Below are 25001 nucleotides of genomic sequence, written 5' to 3' on the forward strand. Positions count from 1 at the left end.
TTACGAACTTCAAAAAATGCCACCTTTAAGCTTTATATTTGAATGGCGGCTGTATATAAAAACTATTTAAATATAATAAAAATATACAATTTTTAATTAAAACCCATCTGCATTACTTTCAACATATTTTTATTTAGTATTGATAGTTGCCATTTGCTAGGTATTGATGTATATTTAAGTATAAATGTATATGCACAATTCATTAACTTAGTTAACGTTTCTAGATTAGAGCGGTCTTCTTCGGAAAGATCTTGTATACTTGGAGACTAGGTGCTAGGGTGGATAGTTGACTAGACATACGATATAATGCGTATAATACTGGATGATCGAGACGGCGATCCGGATCGCTAGACTAGACTAGACTAGCCTACAGGCGAGCGCTTTCATACATTTTCGGAATTGACTTTCAGTGGCCAGTGATCGGGGGCATTGGGGGTATTGCGACTTGGACACTGAGAACGGAACCCATCCGCGGAGGAAACACACATGCTATATACGGTTAGATACAGGTGGATTAGTTTAGTCTGATTACAAGTTGTGTGGCGGCGGTGGCGGTTCCTTGGGCGGATTAGTTGCCGGGCAACTGGGAGCGCTTGCCCCATCCGCCGTGCAGCTTCTGCCACTGGTCGCGCTTGCCCCACATGCCCTTCAGGTTGTTCCAGGTGGGTTCGCGCTTGCCCCAGGCGCCCCTGAACTTGTTCCAGCCCTGCGCCTGCCTCCTCTTGCCCCAGGCCACGTTCATGCTTTTCCAGGCGCGCTTCTCCACGTCTGCTTCGCCTCCGAGCTCGTCCAAATCCTCGCCAGACTGCGATTGCTGCTGCTGCCGTTGCTGTTGCTGCTGCTGCTGCTGCTGCTGCTGCTGTGGTGCCTGTCCACTGGCCAGTCGCTCGAAGGTGTCCCAATCGATGGTGTTGGTGCCATCCGTAATCACCAGCGGCACAAAGTGTCCGGTCATGTAGATGTCCGGATCGCCCGAATCTCCGCCGGAAGACCGCTTGCCCCACGAACTCTGCAGCGATTGCCATGCGCGCTTGTTGTTGCCGTACAGGTCGCTCTCGCTAAGTTGGTCCAGTAGCACCTGCTCGGAGAGGCCGCTGCCGCCTGGTTCGTTGGCGGCGGCACTGGAGGCTCCTCCGCTGGCCACCAAACTGCCGCAGGCGTTGCCCAAAATCAGGAGCACCAGCAGAAATCCGTAGCTTCTCCGCGTTTTCGTGTGAGCCATCACTGCGGAAATAGGGAAATCAAAGGTGCTAGTTTAGTGAATGGCCTTAGAAATGCTAAGAAAAATAAAAGGTTAAAATATTTATTATAATTTTTTTTTTATTATATCTTAAACTATTAAGGATTAACTCTTTTGAAAAAACTAGCCTGATTGAAATGTTCTATAACTTTTGAGATATTTTTTTGCTTAGATAATGTTTTTAATAAAGTATTCTACCTTCAGAACTTGTTGTATACTTGAGTTTTAGAACTATTGTTCTTTTGGATTGTAGTTAGACACTTTTCAAATGATGAAATTTTTTATCTTGTAAGAAAAGGTTAGTTATAACTTGTCCGTTTTTAACTAAAAATATTCTCTATTTGTCAACACAAATTATATTGTTTGGTTATTTCATTTTTATTTTCAGTTAACAAGTTATGCCAAAGTACGTACAGTACAATTTAAAAATAAGCCACATTTGTTTGATTTTCTGATTACTTAAAATACACTGGGATGTCAACAGATTACTTTGCAATAGAACTGTCATAAAATATTGCTTACCCAAACATTTCCTTGAAATCGAATAAGTCGTTTTGAGAGTTAACAAAAATAAAATAAATCTTACAAATTGGTAATTGAAAACATAAAGTAAATAAATAACAAGAAAATGTTGCAAAGAACGTTGATGACCAAAAAAAATGTTAAATAAACGAAGACATTTTTTAAGCAAGCAAAATAAAAAGCCATGTTTGGCAATTAAGAGATCAGAAATCAACAGTTTTTCGTTTACTTTTTACTTTTTTAAATATAAATTTATAAGAGTAAATCAAACGAAATGCGAACTAAATTGATGGCAGTGCAAAGGTGTAAATATGAATGAATAAATGCCTGGCGAAAGACTGATCCTGCGGAGGAAGCACAGCCGCACTCGCGGAATGCTCAATTAAGCCGCTGCCGACGCCACTCGACTGCTCCCTGGGGGTGCTGGGAATCGTCCTGGAGCATATCCTGTGGAGAGTCCTGGCGGCAATCATTTCCGCCCGCACTTCGCCTCGAATCGCCTCCGAATTACTCGAACACGCGCCAGAACAGCAGTGCGGGGAACAAGCGTAGCGATTTAGCTAAATAACCTCTCTAATTGAAAGCGGTTGGGGGCTGAGTGGGCCTCATTGGGGGTGGCCCACCTCCGGCAGGATGGCTGAGGTTATGCCGCCTGTCTACCGCTGCGTTAAAAGGCAGCAGCGCATAACAGTTACAATTTATGGCCTATTAATGTCCATTCTGGAGGTGGAAAGCGGCGGGGTGTAGGTAACTATGGAGCAGGAATTTCCGGGGGCACTTGGAATGCGAGTAGGCCCGGCAAAAAAAAAAAAACAACCATGGGGCTGCGTAAAAAGCCAACGCAGCGAATGATTGGCAACTCGAGCTGGAATGAATCCCAGTCGATAATGATGCCTGAAACGTTAATATGCCGCCCCACAGTCAAGATTATGGCCGTGTTTACGCATTGGCTTAAGTGCCTTGCGATTGCACTTGCGGCCACTCGAGATACTAGACAAAAGCCACAGCTAAATTCACGGAAAATCGGTATATGGTATTATATACGTGGGTGGGGATGTGGATGGGAAAGCATCGTTTGTTTGCACTTCCTGCCAAAGTAGTTTTTCCTATGCGCTCGCATGAGCAGCGCAACCATATTGATTTGCATACATTCTAGTATTAGCTGTCAACAAAGCCACAACATCCTGCTTAAAGGACACTCCAAGGAAGCGGAAGCGACAGTTTATTATGCGGGAATTATGTATTCATTATGGGGAGTTTTCTCAGTCACAACAGATTGATAATACATTTAAGATATTTTATAAATCGGATTTTAGATACTGTTTTCAATGAGCAATCTGTAATAAATGATTATTGATAATAAGTCAATTGAAATCTTTTTGCAATTTTTTTGGTATTTTTAAGTTCAAATAAGGTTTTCAATGAGCAATTATTTTTCGAAATAAATTTAGATTTTAATTGAACCTTTTTTCCAAAGAAACTTTATTCAATGATAATTTTTTATTTCTAGTCATGGTTTTTAATAAATTAAACAACTAAGTTTGCCAGTTTCGACAACTTTTTCTATAATAAAACAAAATTAAATAAAACACCAAAAAAAGAACGAAATGTTTTATAGAACTGACTTGAAACTATAAATATTTTTGATTATCAATTTGATTTTGATTTTAAGAATTAATGTGAAAATAAAATGATGATTTAAACCAATTTTAAAATTAATAATTTTTGTTGGCTTAATGATTCTGTTTATTAAAACAAGGGCAAGATCAAGGTTTAAGTTCAAAATTTATTAAAAAGGTATAAGTCAAATTGAAACTATCCATAGAGATAACAAACCCCAATCCCTTAACTGCCTCACTTCTATTTGAAAAAGCACATTTGCCGTAATCCCCGTCAGATTTTATGGTCATTGCACGTCAGCAGCAGCTGCTGGGCGCCAACATGGAGAGTCATCAGTCGGGAACCAGGAATTCAAAGCCCAGTTAAACCAGAGGCCCTGCCTCCATTTCCAGTGGTATCTTATCTGGGATATCTGGGATATTTAGGAGGTCGCCTGATTAAATGATGTTGCTGGCCGCCCGCTTGGATTGCCATTGCCATTAAAATTGGCCGACTAATTGAGGAGCGTCGGCGGTGGGCCAACCCGTTGCTGGATACGGATATGTCCCCTAACTCCTGACTAACGACTCCCGACTCCTCACTGATTGTCCGAGTGCGGAGTTGGCCGCTTTTTTCCGGCTTAGCTGGATTTAATTTGTGCGCTTGTCGTTGATTGATTGACGCCGCCCAGATGAAAGTTTTAGCGGCTTTACGCCAAATTATAATATATAGCCACCGCGATGATAGAGCACGCATCGAATTTTATGGCCCCCGATGGGGGAGGATGGCGGAATGGCGGGTCAAAGGGCAGGCAAACGTGCTGGGTCAACTTGTAATTGAAATTAACTGAAAATATTTATGGCCCTTGTGGCTGACATTCCTCCAAATTCGGTAGTTGACTCGCTCGTCTGCTGCTCCATTATTAATTTGCCAGCCTGTTGCGGAATAATTCATGTGGTGTCAGGACGGACAGAAGTTCCAGGACATCAGCTCCTTATGCCGACTCCTTCAAGTGCGGCAAACAAATGTTCGCGCCAAAATTAAACAGCTCGTTGCAAATCGAATTTTCCAGCTCCTGCTATTTTTTGTATTTTTCGATAAATAGCTGGGGCAAATATTTGCCAAAGGATGGCATTTGCCAATAAGTACTTTGTTTAAATAGGTTTCCTGCCGGCAACACCCACGCTCAAGAACTCGTCGCCGGCTGCCACCGAATGGAAATCTTCTCGGGGACATGGACATTAACGAAAATTCGTAAATAAACAAAATATCCGCAATAGAGTAAATATATTGCTCGTCTCAAGCAGGTTAGTCGTGGGTGCCGCTCATTCCCACTTCAGTTCTGTGGGCTTGTTTGGCGAAGGAGTTCTGCATAATTTGGCCACGTTTTGCAAATAAATTTACGCTGATAAGCCATCGGAATTTAAAAAGTACTATTAATATATTTGTAGCTTAATTTTTTTTGTTGGTATGAATCGCGTCATTGGGTTTTAATTAATTGTTGAAAAGGCTCTTGCTAAATTGTTCACTATACCAAAATTCAGCAAAATTAGATTTACTCAGAAATTTGACATGAAAATAATTGAACGCAAATAGTTTAATTTTCATCGATTTATTTTTTTGTGAATATTGAAAATCGAATTATAAAAACATTTGCCTTCTTTGATTTACCAAGTTTTATTTTAATTTATTATTATACATTTTTTTTTTCCTAAATGATATAGTATCTATAAGTAGCCATGTCTTCAATAAAACATTTTAGAAAACATAATTACTTGTTTTTTATATTCTCAAATTTGAATCGTGAATGTGTTTCCTAAATTGTTTGCTCGTTTTACTATAATAATGTATTATTAATTTTATTGTACATCAATATAATTTATTTTACGATCCAACAAATTTATACGATGTTATATATTATTAACGTTATTTTATTTTCTTTTAAACTTGCTCGTATAGATAGATTAGTAGGCATTTTAAGTCTACAAATTTAAGCAAAATTATAATGCGCCACAATTTAATCTACAAATCTATTTCGTGTTTCAGGACGTAACTAGTATAGAAACTCACACCGCTTTAAATCGAAAAGCATCAGGAACGCCAACGTTTAAAATGAATTGGGCAGCCAAAAGATATAGCATTTCAGTAGCCACAAAAGTTTATTTTGAAAATCATTTCCTGGGCCACCCAATTGAATTACGAACATATTGAATTTTGATCCGACCACTCACCTGAGTATATTTCTGCACGATTCTCGGGTGCGTTTTATTTTGTGCGACCAGCGGAAACTGCGGCCAATGTTTTTCAATATATATATATTTTTTTTTTATAGTTTCGTGATATGTCTTTTATGCAATTTGTTCACATGAAATAGCGTTTATAAGTGAATTTACAGGCACGCCTGCAATTCAATTAGCGCTCTCACTTGACCCGTGTGAAACTGATTTCGAGGAGCGGTGCTATGGTGCTATCTTATGGTGGTGGTGAGGGTCCTGTCCAGGATGTGCGCAAACCTGTTGATCAACTGCTAATGATACGCAGCCCGGCGCGGCGGTCGCTTATAAATCAAAACGGAAGCGAACCGCCGCCCGAACGCCAGTCCATGTGTCCACGAAGGGTACATCGTGTGTTGTGTGTGTGTGTGTGTGTGGGGTGTGAGTGTGTGTGTGGTGTGTGTGGACAGGAATGCGCACGCACACAATGGTAGGGGATATCCGCTTGTCGTCGCTTGTGCAACGGAAGTGGCCGAAAAGTGTGTTGCCTACTTAGCGGGGCGAGTTGGTGAGCAAGTGGAACCACCAAGTTGAGGGCACACATGCGCGATTGTTTATTTACCTCCTCATCCCTCATCCCCCGCCACATCCCCTAATCCCGACTAGCCATTGTCGATCCCCTGGGGAAAGCGAGCCTTGGACTCATTCAAATTCAGGTACACGTACGCACCCTCCTTGGGGCATTTAAAATTAAACACTCCCCACACTTACTATATGTGTACATTGGAGCAAATGGAACGACCGATGACGGCATATTGCATATTGCATTTCTTTGTCGCCGGGTGGCAATTGACCAAACACAAATACGATTGCCGCCACTTACCATCGATATCCATCCACCTTCGCATGGGAGTGCGATTGCGAATGCTACTCCGACTCCCCGTCAGGACCTAAGCATCCGGACGAGAACCCTTTTAGTGCTTCATGAATATTTATGGCGACACAGCGCCTCCTCTGTTTTGTTACTAAAAAAATGAAGGAAAAAAGGAGCTCCTTCAATTACAAGAGTCGCCCCGAAGATGTCGAGTGGGAAGTGGGCGTGTGTATCGCTTTCTATGGGCGACATCAACAGGTTTTCATTTGCGGCCATTTGATGGCACGCCGAATAAACGATGATGGGAATATTTATGACACTGCTCTGCCGGTGCGTACAATGAATGGGCTATGAGAGCGCCACCACCGCCCCCTCCCCACCGCTTATTGCACCATCCTGGCGATAAGCTACGTAGCCACTAATTGATTTGGCCACTGATAAATCGCTGCGGACTCTCAACGCCGGTGACAGCTACATGTGTCCGTTCCTCCGCAACACGGAAAAAAGGCTTGATCGATTACGGAATTTTTAAGAGAGAAAAACGAAAGCATATCTTGCAAATCAAAGCATAAATAGTTTCCAGTTTTAAACAATATTCATATACAAATCAATCTATAACAAAATGTTTTTATATTTATGAAAGTTATATATTTATTTATATTTATTTTAGTTTTAAATATTATTCATATACAAATTATTCTTAATCAATATGTTTTTATATTTATTTAAGTATTACTTAAGGAGATAAAGGAGATATAAAAAATAATTAATTGTATTTATTAATACATTGCTGGAAACTGTTCGCAAATTGTAAAGCCTTAAAAAAATTTAAATTTAAAGATAAGAGCAGTAAATAAGAAAAAACCCTAATATAAATAAAAATCAAAAAATCGTTTATTAATAATTATATAACTCAAAAGAAAAATAACTTATTTTTTTTCATCAATTCAATAAAAAACTCAATAATATATATTTTAATCGCTTAGTACTTCTTTTTGTTGCATAGATAAAGATGATTAGTTTTTCTCAGTGCGCTTGATGGGTGAACGAGTGCAGCAGCAGTAAACAGGAGCAGCAAACGATTGTAAATCATTCCATTTACGTGTCTGGCCTAATTGCAGGCATCCGACGGCGACGGAGACCTTTGAGCGATCCATTTGGGTACGTCACCAGTAATGTTCCATTTGCATGGTGACAAAGTGAATTAAGTGGGTTCGTCTTAAAGGCGGAGCTCGGGCCGCACAATGGCAAATGCACCGAAGCCCCGCCTTGACCAAACGCCCCCAGCTTTCTTCAGAACGCCACATTTGTATGGGAATCCCCTGGCGCTCTCATTGTCAAGATGATGTAGCTGGCTCTGTTGGCAGCTAATAATAATTTGTTTGCACTTTGCATATGCCAGCTGGCCAACAAAGGGCAGGCGCAGGCTGTGAGAAAGTCATGGGAAACACACTTTGCTGGGGGTCAAGGCAAAACTTAAGCTGTGGTAAATCTGCAAAACTCATGAAAAGTTAAAAACAACTCGTTAATTGCAATGGCTTACAATTTAAATCAACAAACAATAAATCAAACGAACAAACCTAGATTTTCCGGTGCTGTTTGACTCCCTGGTTCAGAAAATGACACTCAAAATTTATGTATAGCACCATTTTTTAAAATTAAAAGTAATGTTTTATAGCTATTTTCATTAATCCATTATTACGATTGAGTTTAATTAAATTTAATCTTACCCCACTTGAATATGTTATATTTTAAATAGACTTAAGAATTATGCTTTCAAATATGGTAAAAAAAAAATTGTATTGAATAAACAATACGCTTTAAAAACGTTTGTTAATAAGTGAACTTACAACAGAAAGAGTTATTATTTGATGTGGTAATGAGCATTATTTATTATACTTGGATAAACTTTTTTTTTAAATAAACACTGCACTGTTTTAATATATATTTCAGAATATTGTTAAAGTTTCATGAATTCAAATTGAAAAAATGTAAGCGCCAGGCAGCACGCCTGACCAAAGCTGACAGGCATAAATATGTATATCGTTGGAAAAATATCGATTTACTTTCCCAAACTTTTAACATCCCTGATTCCTGGGCAAGCGAAACAAAAATAATAAAGCCGGTTGCCAAAAATTAAATATAAATTAATATATAGTATATATATATATCTTGCCCGCAGTTGGAGATTGAAAAACAACGAAGTGGCTCCAGTTCTTTACTACATTCCTCGATCATGGAGCCGGAATCAAAATCCCTGATCAGTTTTGTTCAAAGTTCGAAATTTAAAATCGTCGATTTTGTAACGGCAACGTTCCTATTAATAAATATATTTTTCGGCTTCGAACTCAGCAGTGTTTTTATATTGAATATGCTTTTAATTTTTACGAAGGGTTTTACAAATTAATAATATTCAATTCAACTCTTATAATTTAAAAGCAATTTCTCACATGAGTTGTGTTAAAAATTGAGTGTATATCAGCAGATGTTAAGACTTTTAACAGAGGGTGTGAAAGAACTGGAGTGGAATCAGGCCAAGTGTGCAAGAACTTGAGTGAAGTGAGCCAGAACTGGAATGAGAAGTTAACAGTGGCAAGAAAACATCGATAGGACCGATATTTTGACAACATCGATGACATCGACATTGGAATCGATGTTTCTCCAAATCCATAACAAAAAAAATACAAAAATAATTAAGCCGGTTGCCAAGAAAATAACACTTATTACTGGCCTGTCATGAAAAAGAAACCTGCAAAATGGAAATAATTTTGCCCCAAAAAGCGCACGACGCAAAGAAGTTCCTGGATTGTGCTGCGAAGGTGGACTACGATGAGTTCTCGGCGGTGAGAAATTGCGTTGTTTACTTCCTGTGTCCTTGCGTTTAAGGGTAAAATCCATATTTTCAGAAAATGTTCATATTCTGCAATGTGCACAGCGACGTGGACGTGTTCGAGCTGATGGGCAACGACCGGCTGTCGCAGTTGATCTACGGATGGGAGGTGTGCCACCTGCCCACCCGCGATCCCGAGTCCTTCAAGGATCCGGCCCTGCGCCACATCGTCCAGGTTCTGGCGCATCACTCGCTGCAGATGTGGTTCAGCCAGGAGTGGATCACCTGCTCTGAGGGCCTCAAGCACCTGCTGCTCTACAGCCTCACCAAGGCGGTGCCGGCGTTCTACCAGATCCCCGACCTGGCCGAGATCGACTGGCCATACATCCTGCAATTCCAGGCGAAACCCTGGAGCCTTCCATACTTGCAGCAGCTGTTTCTCAGCCTGAAACAGAACAAACACAATGCCATCGAACACACAGTCCCTGTGGCAACAGGAGAAGGTTGTTGTTTACTCTACTTTTCCATACAAGATTGCCCCTAATCCTTATCTTTTTTCTATTCCATAGACATTGCTTTTCTGATACAGGAGGGCCTGTGCCTCTTACTCCTGCGACTCATGCAGCTCTTCAACGCCGGCAACTTTGAGGCTGTGAAGCAATTGGCGCTTCGCATGCTTGCCGCTTGGTTGAAAGCCCACGAAAATGCCCCATTTGTGTCCTTCGAACAGGATAAAAACTCCATTACCCTGGTGGCGCATCTATATCTACTGACCATATTCGTGAGAGATGAAAACCGCGGCTATGTTATTGACAATTTGGTAAGAACTATAGCAATACGCAACTTTTCAAACCTATTTCATCGTAAAACCCCACCCCACAGATGCACAACATACGATTCTATGTTCAGAGCATGCAGGAAGCTTCGATCTCCCAAAACATTAACTTCACGCCGGCCCGTCTAATTGCCCAGGTTTGTGTGCGTCTGCAATTGGGCAAGAATGGCTTCTTTGAGCAGATTGGCTTCAAGAAGTTCAAGCTCAGCCTGGTCACCTCTTTTGCCGTGATGCTAGAGACCTACTCCAGTTATGTGCTGGGCAATCTTTTGATGGAGCTGCAGGGCCTCAACGAGCACGACTTCCTGGAGCACTTGCCGCAGTTCAAGGTGCTGATGTATCGCTACGTGGAGGAGCGGGAGAACAGCGAGCGTTTCCTCCTAGAAGAGCTGAAGAAGATGGAGAACCAGCGCAACAGCCACTTTCAGCCACAGGTGGTGGAGCTCAATCTGAACTACCAGCAGCAGATATGTAAGGGCAACCGGGCCAGCAACATTGGCAACTACAAGAACTGTGACGACGATGAGAAGCCGCTGCCGGAGGCGGACGAAGAGCAGGACCGCCAGATAGATCCGGTGTTTCAAAATGTGCCAAATAACGAGGAGGTTTTGACCTTTGTCTACCAGCTGCTGGCCGAGCGGGTAAGTGATAACATCTTACTCATGTATCAAGTTGACTAAAAAGTTATTTTTCAGAACTTTTCTGGCTGGAAGTTTGCCAAGATTGCCCTGCTGCTGAAGATCATTGGCCAGCAACTGAATGTCATCGAAATATGGCGCTATCACCCCGGTCTGACCATCGAATTCATGCTCAATTTGGAACAGAAAATGTCCGCGAACTATGCCGACTTAGCAAAGGTCTTCACCGACCACGGATTCATGGAGGCTGAATTCTGGCTGACTGCTTTCTATCTCCACCCGATAGCCTTAAATTACAATGAGGTCAGGCGTTGTTCGCGCATCAAGAAGAAGCGCCAGGAGGAGGACCACTGGCCGCCAGCTGCGGCATCCAGCAACGTCAAGTACGAGCTGCTCAGTTCCACCATCGATGTCGATGAGATTGTAACCATAACAAACCATAACGCCCCAGTTGCCGACTACGATCCCATATACAAATCTCTGCAGGCGCTGCGGCTTCCGCGCAGCATGATCAAGGATCTCCTGACGGTGGTCTTCCAGCCGCGCAACAAGCGCTACTCCTGGGCTCTGGACTGGCACACGCTGCACGAGCGATGTCATGCGCTGCTCAAAAGCCAGGACCTGAAGAACAAATTTGTGGCTCTCAACATGGCCGAGGCAGGCGACCACTTGGAGTTCCTCCAGATTGACTATGCCAAGTACCGGGATCGACCGCAGTTGGACTACGGCACCATCGAGGAGGGCTACGAGAACGCGGCTAACCTACCGGAGGCTGAGGAGGAACCTGAACCCACGCCCGCGGTAGATGAAGATGCTGCAAAAGCCACGCAACAGAAAAAGCGGCGACCCGCTAGGCGCAAGTTCTGGGATGAGGGTGAGAATGTCATGGTTTTCTTAGTAGAAACATTTTATTAATTGTAAATATATTCATATTTCTGTAAATATTATATTTTGTAGAAGCTTGCTTTATTAGTTTTAATAAGCTTTGCATAGTATTATTAATATAAAATCCCCTTCTAGTGTTCTCTGAAGACGAGGAGGAGGCTGCCTCGAGCGATTCGGAGCCCTACTACACGGGCAATGGCCGCCGGACTCGGATCAGAGCAGCAGCCATGGTGGCCAATGCAATGCTATCCGACATGGATCGCAGTATGCGCGGTGGCCGACGATCGAGCTCTCCGGAGACATCAGAAGCTAAATCAGACCCGGAGTCCGAATTCAGGGCGCCGCCAGAGATCGAAGTCAAGCCTTCGCAGCCAGCATCCCCAAAAGAGGTAGCTGTCAGTGATGAGAAGCGCACGATCAGTGATTTAATGGAGGCACGCACCAAATTTAGCAACGAAACCGGCGGTTTCAAGGCCTTCGCCGACATCTGGAGCTTCGAGAAGGAAGAGCTCCAGAACGTGGCCAGCGAGGACAACAATCTGATGGAGTGCAGCTCAGTGCTCAGCAAGTTCAAAAACTGGAAGAACCTCAAGCTGACGGCAGCGGCAAAGCAGTCCGTGCAGCCAGCTCCACAGTCAACAGGAAGGATGGTTCGCACTGGATCGGAAACCGAGAGCGTTAACTCTGAAACCTCCACAATGGCCACGCACGACTTCAACGAGGACACCTACGACAACGATTCCCCCGGTGTAAGTAAAGAGCTAACGCCTTCGCCGCCGCTCAAGTCAGATTTTACCATGAAGACTGAAGTGTTGCAGCCCGCCGAAGAAAGCGAGCCGCAGCTGGTCGAGATGCCCCTAAAAACTGCACCAGTAAAGCAGGAGTCAATGGAGACTGAATTCCTGACCGAGGATACCGCTGAAACTGAAAGGGGGAGTCAGGAGCCTTTACAAACTAGGCGGTTAAAAGATGAGGCCTTAGATACCCAACAGCTACTAGGAGAAGTCCTAAAAACTAGTCAGCTAAATGAAGAGGTTTTGGAAAGAGTTCAGGTCATGGAATCTAGAGAGCTAAAAGAAGAGGTTCTGGAAACTGGAACAAGTAATCCTTTAGATCACCTAGTCGGAGATCTCCCGCAAACAAGGCAGCAAAAGAAGGAGCACATTAATAATCAGTTACCGCAAATGGCGGCAAATGTCACGGTAATCGTGGAAAACAAACAGCTTACCGGAACGGACACGGAAACGGACACAGCAGAAGAGACGTTGCGATACGAAGAAACCGAAAAGGAACCGGAGTGCAAGCGCTTGAAACTGGACCCAATCGACGAGGCAGTATATCAAAATACCATTCTAGGAGGAACCTCAGCAGAGGAGAGGGAGCGCCTCATCCACGAGTGTCTGACCCGTCCGGCCCAGGTGTGCCTCAACATGCTGACAGCCCAGGACATTGAGAAGCTGCGCGGAGTGCGAGTGCGGATAAGGCGCACCAACTTGGTGGACTACTATCGCGAACAGACGCTGCGCAAGCAGAGACGAATCGCCGCCAGCCTGCTGAGTCAGAGTCGCTCCCACACCGAAGACAGCAATGCATCCTCGCACAGCTCCGATGTGCGCAAAAACAAGAGGCGCTTTAAGAAGTTCGTTCACATCACATCGGACTCGCCGGCCCCTTCCTTGTCGTCCACGCCATCGCCGCGAATTATGGAGGCCAAGCCGATTTTCAAGCACATAACATCCGATTCCTCCACGGATCTGGAGGACGTGCCGCCAGCGCTTCCCACCACACGGAGACGCGGTCGCGGACGGGGTCGTGGAGGAGGCGGGCCCAGGTGCAAGACACAAGCGATTTCCCGGCGAACGCCATCCTATCCGCCAGACGTGATCGAGCTGTCCTCGGACTCGCTGTCCTCCAGCTCACCGGTGCCAGGAGGCAACCATCCGATGATTCACTTCTCGCAGGTGATGGAGATGGATCCACTGTACGAGGAGGAAATCGTTCCCTTCTAGCACGTCCTTGACAAGTCGGCCAGACTGCTGCTGAGCCGCAGGCGAGGCTCTACGTGCTCGGAACGAATGCAGGAGAGGGGTTGCAAGGAGGTTGGACGAACAGAGCGAATGGAAATGTGGAAAAGCAGAGAGGGAGAGAGAGAGAGAGGAAGACGGAGCATAGCTGGGAAAATCGAATTTGTCTCGCTTGTTAGAATGCAATTAGCCCGGGGCACATTTTGGTATTTGCTTTGGCTAGCACCGAGCCCGGATTCTGATGAAGTTATGTACGTGTACATCTGTTTGTCCAAGTCCCCGGCTCGGGCATTGTATTTCGGTTTTATTTGGACTGTGACGACGCCCGCGGCGCTCTAAAAGAGAACTCTCGTCGAATCCTGTGCCATGGAAATCAATGGAAAAAGCAAACGCATCCGCTCTTCAATTAACTGGCTAATTGATATGCATTGTGGTTCTAAAAAAACCAAATTAGCTACACGCGTCGGAGGAGCTCTTTAACATGGATGACGACGCCGGCGACACGTGGCTGTTGGTGTAAACTTTGGTGGCAATATATACATATATCAATGACCAATGGGTTGGGGTGGAAAAGCTGGGCAGGGAAACCCATGTGCTAAACTAACACGAAATATAGTGTATGGAAAATTGTTAGTAGATCGTAGCTCACTAAGACCTCAAATAAGCTACGCGTTAGGATTATTACTGTTTAAGAGTTTATCAAATTTACAAATTAAGCATGAAAATCCTTTTGTATATAAAATATATTGCTTATATATATTGCTTAAATTAATAATGTTTATTTTGCTTCTAGTTTTTTGATTAACAATTGTATACAATAAAAATCTTGCCATAATTGAAATTTTTATAATTGTATGTTTCTATATAATTTAATTAGTCAGATCGAAAGCTAGCGAATCGTATTGTTTTCTGTGCAAACAAATCATGTTTGAAAACCCAGCAGGTAGTAGATATATATATATATTTAGTTTTTTCGAACAATATCTATCATTTTCAAGTATAACAGCAAGGCTATATGAACTTATTCCATTCCATTCGTTTCCATTAGTAATAATGTTTAGTAAATATACAATACAATAATAATTTCTAGCCTTTCTAACTATTCTTGTGAATTTTTAACACTTAAACATTAGGTAACAATCAATATAAAATAAGATTAATTAGAGAAGAATTATTTATAAATTCACAAGAATAGTAGATATTTATTCAACGGAAGCACTTAATTAATACCCATTAGACAGCAATCGGTAGTTCATAAATCTGAAATATGGCACATTATCAAATTAGCCCCCTTGACGACACCCTCGAGTGCTCGCTCGTGCTGGCAATTTGCGACGATGGCCGGATATCACAACAAATCCGCACGTGGCACCCGTCGGCCACTTGAAACTGCAAGTTCGATCCTCCATCCGCCATCCTTCATCCTCCTTCAGCAGCTTGGCCGCAGATAGGAAATCCACGTCGGCACACTTGGCCACTTGAGCAGCCGTTAAGACCACGGCACGTGCCGACGCCTGGGTATTCGGATCAGGAGGATTGGCGCAGTAGAGGAGTAGAGGAGTGAAGGAGTGAGGCTTCCGGCCGACTACACATGTTGCGTTTTCGGAAGTGGAGGAGGCGGTGTCCTGGCCACGTGCCTCTAAACCGTTTAGCGACAGGCGTAAGCCCTAAACGATTATTGCGGTTTGGTGGCGAAAAGCGAAAGAGTTGCGAGTAATTGAATCGTTTGACTGGCAATCGCATTAAGCGCACCTAAGTTCGATGTTGCGATAAAATACAAAAATATTTATTTAGCTCACGAAATCCATATACTCTAAATAGATTTCAGAAGTGGATAGACTTAATATTCCTGGTATATCAAAATTAGATATAAATCTAGGCTATAAAGTGATAAGGACATAGTCATTTTGGTTGACAATATAATTATTAATGAACATCACAAAGGAATATTTAAATATCAGTAAGATTAATAATGCCTTGAACCCCTAATTTAATGTACGTTTTTTAAGGCTATTCCAAAAAACTCAATTGTATTTAAAAAATAAGAACTGCTTATTTTTCGAGATCAAACTTTTTAACTCAATCTAATAAAATTTCAGTTTCGAATATCAAAAATAGCATCATTTCAATTTGTTTTAAAAATAAGAAACCACCTTTGAAAAACATAATTTAAATTAAAAATTTTACATATTTTGATTTAAGTTTTAGTTTTAATCATTTGAGATAATTTCTTCAAATCAACGTATACATTTTTTATGGCCCTTTTATTTTTTATTTCTTTTAGACACTAAACTGCAAAAATTAAACTTCGGCAAAGCATTATCTTTAACACTAAATATTTAAATACCCTTAAGGAAGGGTATGGAAACCAGTTGGGTACTTTGATGATGCCGTTGGCGACATCGCTGATCCTCGGACCCAGACATCCTTCCGATTGGCTTAGAGAGCGCCGCTCGCCAGCAGAGCGTGAAGAATGCTTGTATTTTGACTGGTAGCGCTGTCTGCAGAACGAATTCCCCTCTCCCCGCAGTGCACCCCGCACCCTGGAGTCCCGGCTAGATGACGTATGTGTGTGTGTGTGCGAGTGGGTAAAAGCCACCCCCGGGCGGCAATCACGGCGCATATCTGTTGGGATTTGCGTCCAGGGTTTTATACTCCGTGCTCTATACTCTGCCCTGCGTTATGGCGCCGCCACGACCGACGACAATGCGCCGAGGGTTGTTGCCCGCCCGTCCAGACCCAAATCGGCGGGCTTAATGGCTGGCTGACTGGCTGGGAAGGCATAAAACCGGTGCGCAGTCCTCGCCAGCTTTTAGTTGGTGCGGGCACGCGAGACACGAAGAAACAACGACTCTCTCGCAAAATCGGAAATGTTCTGAAGGGATAATCGCAGTGAGCTAGTAACACAAACGAGATCATGGCGGCCTGTTACAATGCCTACAGCGCGGGATCGCAGTCCTTCGAGTTCGACGAGGACGACGACGACGCCTCCTTCGACAGCGGCTACGAGAAGAGCTTCGAGACGGAGGCCCAGCTGAGCTCCCGCCGGCGCCTGGACTTTGGGGACCGCTACAGCGGCACTCCGCCGACTGCCGCGGCGGTCCAGCTGCCGTACTCCGGCGGCGTCGCCTGGGACACCGTACCGCTCAACTCACCGCCGACGGGAGCGGGATCGGGAGCGGGATTTGTGGGTCTGCTGGACACGAGCAGCAACCACAGCACGCGGAGCGGCAGAACGCTGGTGGAGCACCTGAACAGCCGGGCCTCGAGCGGCACCTTCGATCCGCCGCTGACCAGCACGCCGATGAAGTCGCCGGAGGATGCGGATGCGCCGCGCCAGAAGCGCAAATATGCCGTCGGCAAGAACCGGGTGACGCGCTCGCGCAGTCCCACCCAGGTGGTGAGGATCAAGCGGTTCCGCCGCATGAAGGCCAACGACCGGGAGCGCAACCGGATGCACAACCTGAACGATGCGCTGGAGAAGCTGCGGGTCACCCTGCCCTCGCTGCCGGAGGAGACGAAGCTGACGAAGATCGAGATCCTGCGCTTTGCGCACAACTACATCTTTGCTTTGGAGCAGGTGCTGGAGAGTGGCGGCTCGATCAATCTGGACCTGGAGAAGCTGCAGAACTTCACGCTGAGTGGCGAGCGGATCACCAAGGAGCTGTTCGATGCGCTGTTCGTGAATCCGCAGCCCTTTCCCATGTTCGGATGCGGCCGGATGTTTCCCTATGGCCAGGGACTGTCCCAGAGTCAGTCTGCTCCGCCGGCGGACCATCAGCCGGCGATGGGTGGCTTCCAGCAGGGCATTGGCATGGCCATGGGCATGGACTACCCGCAGCAGCAGCAGCAGCAGCAGCAGCAGCCGCCAGGATTCGACTTCACCGGCAGCATGCGGTTGTACCACCACCAACAACAACAGCAGCAGCCACCTCACCATCTGCAGCCTGGTAATCCCCGCCAGGAGTCCAGCCCGCAGCAGTTCTCGCAGGAGAAATACGATCTGTTCAGGGGCTCCTTCGAGGCAGCTGCCAATCTGCAGCCGGCCAGCTTGGATTCGGGAATTCACCAGCAGAGCAGCTTCTACACGCAGACGCCGCCGTGGAAGGACTATCCAGAGGATCAGGCACATTCGCACAGCTACAAGCAGTTCGCCCCGCAGGTGTAGCACACTTTTGGGGGCCAAAACCGCGATCTAAGGTCTTTCAGCGTGATATATTTAAAGATTGCTGGGTTACGCAGGAAACTGATTTAAGGAAATGCTCAAGAGATACTCCCCTGACTTACTTTGAAAGTAATTAAAAGTAACTTACGGAACTTATCCCGCGATTTCCTTACTTTACTATCCTCGAATCCCTCGCAATCCGTTGATATTGGTAGTAAGTGAGACACTAATTGATTGCTTAGATTATCTTTATATTTGCAACTTGGAAACCCTTGGAAAAAACCCAAGTTGCAAACTCCAGCTAATCTTTGAACTCAATTAATTTCATGTTATAGAGAGATCCTCAACAGACGAATCGTTGCTGTTTTATACAAAAATCTATATATATATTTACTTAACTATAAGTCAATAATTTCGCATTTACTTTATTCATGTCCAAATGCATTGGTTTCTTTCGTGCGGATCTCTAGTGAATATTTGAATTAAGAGTGCCTATCCTTAAATATCACTCTTTCTCTCAACATATTCCCCGACTTCTTGACTATATAGTACAAATCGGTTGTCCATTTAGTGTAAGCAGATACGTACCTTGCCATCTTAGACATAAGCATACACAAAAGCCACTGAAATGTACCAGGTATTAGTCATAGTTAATCTTATGGATGTACAATCGATTAAGTATTTGGATAAGCAGGTTATGCCAGATTCTATATCAGTTATTGCAATGCAAGGAAAGCGAGCTAGTCAGGGCCACAACTTTAAAGTGATAAGATTGAATATCGATGTAAAGCCATAAAGATTTATTTTTGCAAATAAAGTTGACGATCAAAACGACCAAAGCCAGAAAATTGATGGGTAAATGGAGAGAGAATGGGAGAACTCCGGGCAAAGTCAAAAATAGTAGCCAAAGCAAACAACCCTAGAATCAGAACGGCTCTGTGCGGATTTCAGATCCCAAACAATGGACTTAAATTCAAATAAATATTGTATATTGCAGTGCACATAAAACGAATGGCCTTGTGTGTGTGTGTGTGTGCACTGCAGCTCGTTTTTATCGTAGGGGGCACTTTTCGCCCTTACAATTCGACATGGGGTGAGTTCAAGTACAAACTGAACTCCATACTGCCGGGTTCTGGTCCTCGAACAATGGAAGATTGCCCGTCACCTGCCACACAATTACAAAACAAATGTACCAACAGCAGCAGCAGCAGCAGCAGCAGTCAGGACCCGCAATCCTGAATCCTGAAACATGAAACATGAGCCCTGAGCCAGTGGACCTGCATGAATGCCACTCAAATTATTTAGTTGAATGAACCGGCAAGAGTCGAGGGAAACTGCCTAACTGACTGCCTTACTGCCTAACTGCCTAACTGACTGACTGACATTTTCCGTTACGAGGCAAGGGTGAAAAGGTGTGGAAGATGCTGCAAAGCCATCTCAACCCGAGGATTACACTAAGATGTTCCTATATCCATCTAGATGCTGCAATTTTAAAAAAGGGATAACTGCAAAGGCAGCTTAAAAGATTTTTCTAGATTTTTCTTTGTTCTATTGATTTTTATTTGACTGGATTTGTATACTTAGAAGTCTTTTTTTTTTTCTTTTCACCTCTTAAAAGACAAAAAAGACCATAGTAGAGAAGTTAAGGTAAACTCAATTTTTTTAAAAATTCTTTAAGAACATGGCAGAATGTCAGTATTTGCCATTTGATTAGTCCTTAGTACAGAATTAAAATTTTATCTTTTTACTTAACTCCTTTTTGTGGACAGATTTAGATTTAATACACTAAAATCTATAGAAAATGTATGTTACGTTACAAAATTCAAACTAATGAGTGTACTCAGATCTTTTTTAATTAAATCTTTTGCATTTCAATAAATTTTCTTTTGTTGGAGTTCTAAATAACTCTCATTTTGGCAGGCAAATAAAAAAAAAACTGCACTTTGGTAATATTTGGGGTTATAAGTAGGACTTCGCCTTTATTTCCGCATCTAAGCCGGCGTTTGTCATTTGAGCAGCTTTGTTGGAGGTGTCGGGATTTATCCTTACAATAATCATTATTATGGACCGGCATGGGTCCGGCATTCCCTTATCCCGTGGTGCGGCAAAGGCGCAAATACGCAGCGGGCGAGCCAGCTAAGCTGCATTCTGTTTCCAGGACTCTGGTCGAGGGATGAGGACGAAACCTGGCACGGCTGGCATCATTAGCGGACGGGGTGGCTCCGTGGCGATGGCTATCGGCGGATCAATGACGACATCTACGGCTCTGCTCCCCTCCCCGGATGCTAATGCAGTGCGAGGCTGGAAAAACAATTTGGCGATGGCCATAAGGCGATAAGCAAGCCAAAATGGAAACAAATTGCCATGGACATGCTAAAAGGCGCACACACAATGGCATCTTCGGCTGCGGCAAGTGCAGGTCCTTGGAGAGCGATTCAAATGCGGTCCGATGAGACTGCACAAAGGATCTGGGTCGGCTAATGGCGGAGGGTTCGACTGGCAGATACCCAAACGTAATCGTATCTCTGTAAATATGCAGGGATTTGTCTGCATAGATAAAACACAAGTGACCATAACAAATACTATGCTTTCTTATCGAATCAAAACATGATTGTCTCTTGATTACTTTGAAGTTTTTTTTTGTGAAAGAAGTAATTGATTTAAATTTATGTCTATTAAGTATTTCTTCACCGAAACTATTCACTAAATTATATATAGATTAAATTATTATTATTATTAAATTATATATAGTTTCTGTGGTTTTTGTTTCAGGGACCAAACATATTCCTATTTTTATTTGTTACTTTGATTTGCACACTTTTTGGCCTGTTCAAGAGACAGTAGGGTATAATTTGCTTTACAATTTTGCATTTATATTCCGTTTGTGAACAAGTTTATAAATCAAAATCACAGTTTCAAAAATTAAAGTGTTCAACAAAATTTTTTTTGTTGCCTGTGTTTATTAGTTCATTAATGTTAGCGTTAAAAATGTGTGGTTTTTTCATGTCTTAGAAAGAAGTTAGAAATACTATAATTACTCTAAAATTGTAAGAGGTAATAAATTCAGTTTACATTTTAAAACAAAACATAATGGGTTCAGATTCTGGTTATTTAATAAATATTTTCTAGAACCTTTGGCTATGTATACAATTTTAGGTCAAAAGGTTGGATATGCATATGAAAAACGAAATCAGAGCTCACCCCCAGCGTTGGCAGGCATGAAATATTAAGATCATATATCACACCGTTCCAGACAACACCGCGCCAATTTGTCCTCGCCCTTTTGCGAAACCCATTTCGCAAATCGAATTTTATTTGCCGAATTGATTGTTTTACGCCTTTTTAGCAAGAAGTTGGCACACATTTTTGAACCCTTTGCCGATGCACGTGTGTTTAGCAGTACCCGGCCCTATTGTTTATTACCCCTTTGGTCCTGATCAAACATTCGCTTTGGTGCTGCAGCTACACGTTCTCTTTTTAGCGGCAAGTTGCTCGACCTTTTTGCCCATTCATTGCCCTGCTCGAATTGGTTTATCTGTGAAATCTCTGTCTGGATCTTGTTGTTGTTTTTTTGTGAGCCTTCCGGGGTGTGCAATCTCGTATACGTTACTGTTCCAAGTACAAAAAACAAAAAATCCAGGGAGAGATGCGATGTGTGCCCTACCTTTGTCGCTTTTGAGCTGTGTGCTCATCTAACCGAAAAACATTGGATAAACAAACAGCCGCTCGAGTATTTTGTTACACTTAGTACCCGTACCCCAAGCGGGACCTATTTATTTCTCTATATGTTTCAAAGTCCGTGGAAGGAAGCCAATCTGTCGCATTTGTGTGCAGCGGTCCCTCGAATGAAACTGTAAAATGTTATGCAAGCGCTGATTTTTAATCCGATCAGAGCGGTTTTAGTCAAATTTAAGCAGATTTGTGTCACATTGTTGAGCCAGAAAGTGGTACGCAGAAAAGGGAAAACAAAGCGAAAATGTTAACACATGTAAATCAAGAATCAGATAACTATATCGTGCATGCTCCTCTATTAGCCAAATCGAATTGAGATCATGTTCATGCCCACGACCGATAGGACCAGAAAATTCGATTAAGGTTGCGGACAAAACAAATTAATGGATGTTTCAGGACATTATGAATTCTTATTATTTAAGTTTTTAGACATATGTAAAAATGAAAAAATAAATAAAAAAAAAACAAACGCTTGTTTTATATCTCAAATAAAAAGTGCTTTAAACTATTATTAGTTATATTTCAATATTTTTGATTAAACTAATGTAGAGGATTAATATATCAGTAAGAAGGTTTACAGATGGGTTTAAAAATGAAATACGTAACACATGTTTTATATCTATAATCTAAAGTGCTTTGAACTATTATTAGTTGACGTTTATAAATTACAATAATTTTAAAAAAGTAATTTTGTGGATAAATACATCAGTAAAAAGGTTTACAGATGCGTTTAAAAAAAAGATATTTACTCTGCGTAAAATTTACTTTCTATATAAATAATTACAGTTTAAATTTCGTTGAAGAAAACAAACGGCCTCACACATGAATGATTATTAAAAGAATTTTTTTGGAAACAGTTATTCGAATAGCCAACCCCCAATAAGAACAATTTTTTATTCTAGTCACATTCTGACTATGCCATTTCAAATATATTCGTTTTCCAAATGAATAAACTGTTAGACAAACAATACATTAAACTTTACAACTTCACACCCGCCAGTGTACGCGAAACATTAGCATTGGAGGAAGCACAAGAGCACCCTTTTGCCCAGCTGAAAATGGAAAAATCCTGGCAGCAAGGAGTGGTAGATGGTAGATGGTAGCTGTACCGCAAACGATGAGTTGATTGTTATGCAAATGAGCTTAGCCAGCAAGCCAGCAAACCAGCAACCAGCGACCAGGACGAAATGTGAGAGCCCAACCCCAGATTCCGTCTCGGATCCGGGTGCAGTTCATCAAGTGGTCATAAATTTATAGGTAGTTTGCAGAGAGCTACGAGGACGCGAGAAGCTGCCTAATTACTATGCAGCGCCATGTGCATAATGAAGCTGACATTTCTAATTTATGGTTGATATTTGTTAATTTTTTTTCCCTTTTGCATAAATTGAATCGAAAGGTTGGCACTAAAATGTCGGCAAAACAACGGTTTCATGCCCAGTTATTGTTAAATGTAAACAACCGGCACGGCCCGAGCGATGGGGGTTACGGCGGTGAAATCCTTTCTGTGAGCCTAAGCTGACGCATCCTGGGAATTCCACTTCCGGCTTAGAGCGGAAATTCGCGCGAAAACCCCGCGGTAATTCCATCATTGTGCGGACTGCCACACAAAAAAAAAGGAAAATTCGGCAAAAATTGCGGAAAATCTTTGCAAAAAATAAATTGCGAAAATTACCCCAAAATATAAACGGGAAGCTGAACTAGTAGTTAACTGCAATTACGCAACCCCTAAGTCCTTTTTTATGGCCCTGCCACCTCAGAAAGCGACCGTTATGATTCCTTGCCTCACTTTCCTGCCCGGCTTTTCACTTTTTGGTATGCACGCAAGGCTTTTCACAATTTGTTGCTCGATCAGGACGAGGAGGAGGGTCCCAAGGCAAAGGAAACGGCCGGGCTCAGTCATTAATTGCTTGGCATTGTTTGTCGGATTGTCAGCTGGACATCTGGCTAACTGACTGACGACCGACACTAGCTGTCAGGGAATTGAATCTGGGGTAAAAAGTTAATTTGTGGACACCTGCATACAGGCGTTATATAGTATGTGTAATGCAAACAAAACGTAACCAGAATAGAATGAATCAGATTAAATCGGAAGTCAATAGCCTTAATATACATATTAAGTTTGAATAGATATAATCTATATATTTTCAAATATTTCTCTTGAATGAATGTACTTAGTATCTTTTGTTTAATAATATATAGAAGCGTATGCATCTAACTTAAATTGACAAAAATGAACGTTAGTTTTTTAAACATTTAAATGGAAAGACCATCAATTAGTTTAGATATCAAAAATTTATCACAAGGAGTTCAATAACTAACTGCCTATTCCAAAATGTTAACATATTATATTCGTCACAAATTAAAGTTTCAATTTTTTAAGGTTTTTAATCCATGATCAGATGTTTTGTTTAGCTGCGATGATACTGCATTAAGTATTAATGAAACCATTAACCATAGTTGTTTACATAATAAATTACAGATCTCTTTTAGAAGCAGGATTCATTTTAAGTAGACTTGCAATAGTTCACTTTATAAAATATTTTTTTGTCTTTTAAATACGCAAACGTTTCCCACTTGCAGATCTATATAAGTAAAGCTATTGGCGCCCCGAAAAAAAAAACATCTATCCAGTGGTATTAATTGGCGATTACCGGAACTTTAGGTCGCGATGGTTGGCGCCATAAGTAATTTCCCAACGCGAGCCGCTTTGACACTCGAATTTGTAGTGTGATTTATGAGGATGACACTGCCATCATCAATCACTGTTCAAGTGGAAGGTGATTTAGCGAAACACAAAAAAACCAGAGACTGCAAGGGCACTGCAATCCAGGTTAGTTGGGCTCTATGTAAATTCGAGAGACTTTCGCTAGTGGGGGAAACGAGTTTAATTACACACCATCTCTGGGAGGGGGTTAAAGCAACCCCCAAAGGTTCAGTTGAGTTGACCCCGACAGCACTTGATTCGCTGTCTTGTGTTGTTGATGTTGTTTCGCTTTAAAAAGTTATAAAAATAAGTCGCCGGAGAGTGCCAGCAACCAGCAACCCCCGAGTGAGTTCATCTTGCACCCTTTGATTTTGGGCCAGGATCGGGGATCGGGGCAGGACCAAGAACTAAGGACCAAGGACCAGCATCATCCCCTGTTTTCCCGCCCGTTCTCTCGTTCGTTGCCAGGGGCTAATGAGCGCCGCACATTAGTTTTAACAACATTTATTATTTATGGGTTTTTCCCTCCCCCTGACCCGCTCACCCTCACTGCGATATTTACTTTGTACGTTACATTTTCACTTGCCTGCATAGTGACGCATTTCCCAAAATGAACTCAAAATGGGAATTTGCAATTACTATAAGCACGGCAACTTTAATTGGAATCTGGAATCCGGAGCGCCTAGTTAACAACTCGAGCCAGGATCTGATGGTACTTAAAACGGCTTGAGACATGTAAA

General features: G+C 42.7%; 3 protein-coding genes across 5 annotated transcripts; 2 read left to right on the forward strand and 1 right to left on the reverse strand.

Moving 5' to 3' along the window:
- Positions 1 to 112: 112 nt before the first annotated feature.
- LOC128257186 (allatostatins MIP) lies at positions 113 to 5880 on the reverse strand. The gene is made up of 2 exons (XM_052988062.1): positions 5593 to 5880; positions 113 to 1224 (listed from the first exon to the last, which is right to left on the reverse strand). Exon 2 carries the CDS (start codon positions 1220 to 1222, stop codon positions 569 to 571), a length of 654 nt encoding a protein of 217 aa, XP_052844022.1. The 5' UTR covers positions 1223 to 1224; positions 5593 to 5880; the 3' UTR covers positions 113 to 568.
- A 3191-nt stretch (positions 5881 to 9071) lies between these two features.
- Positions 9072 to 14363, forward strand: LOC128257403 (uncharacterized). Of its 3 annotated transcripts, none has more exons than XR_008267864.1 (7): positions 9072 to 9291; positions 9355 to 9781; positions 9848 to 10098; positions 10161 to 10754; positions 10809 to 11625; positions 11772 to 13735; positions 13774 to 14363. XR_008267864.1 is itself a non-coding variant. In XM_052988412.1 (7 exons), exons 1-7 carry the CDS (start codon positions 9205 to 9207, stop codon positions 12495 to 12497), a joined length of 2841 nt encoding a protein of 946 aa, XP_052844372.1. In that variant the 5' UTR covers positions 9072 to 9204; the 3' UTR covers positions 12498 to 12625. The 3 variants fall into 3 exon arrangements, 2 of the variants coding, with proteins under 2 accessions (XP_052844372.1, XP_052844371.1); XM_052988412.1 differs by lacking the exon at positions 13774 to 14363 and having other exon boundaries at positions 11772 to 12385; positions 12447 to 12625; XM_052988411.1 differs by having other exon boundaries at positions 11772 to 14363.
- Positions 14364 to 16164: 1801 nt separating this feature from the next.
- LOC128257180 (basic helix-loop-helix neural transcription factor TAP) lies at positions 16165 to 18758 on the forward strand. The gene has a single exon (XM_052988052.1). The coding sequence runs from the start codon at positions 16578 to 16580 to the stop codon at positions 17826 to 17828; it is 1251 nt and encodes a 416-aa protein (XP_052844012.1). The 5' UTR covers positions 16165 to 16577; the 3' UTR covers positions 17829 to 18758.
- The last annotated feature ends 6243 nt before the right edge of the window (positions 18759 to 25001 follow it).

Source organism: Drosophila gunungcola, assembly GCF_025200985.1.
Source record: "Drosophila gunungcola strain Sukarami chromosome 3L unlocalized genomic scaffold, Dgunungcola_SK_2 000002F, whole genome shotgun sequence".
Classification (NCBI taxonomy): Eukaryota; Metazoa; Arthropoda; class Insecta; order Diptera; family Drosophilidae; genus Drosophila; species Drosophila gunungcola.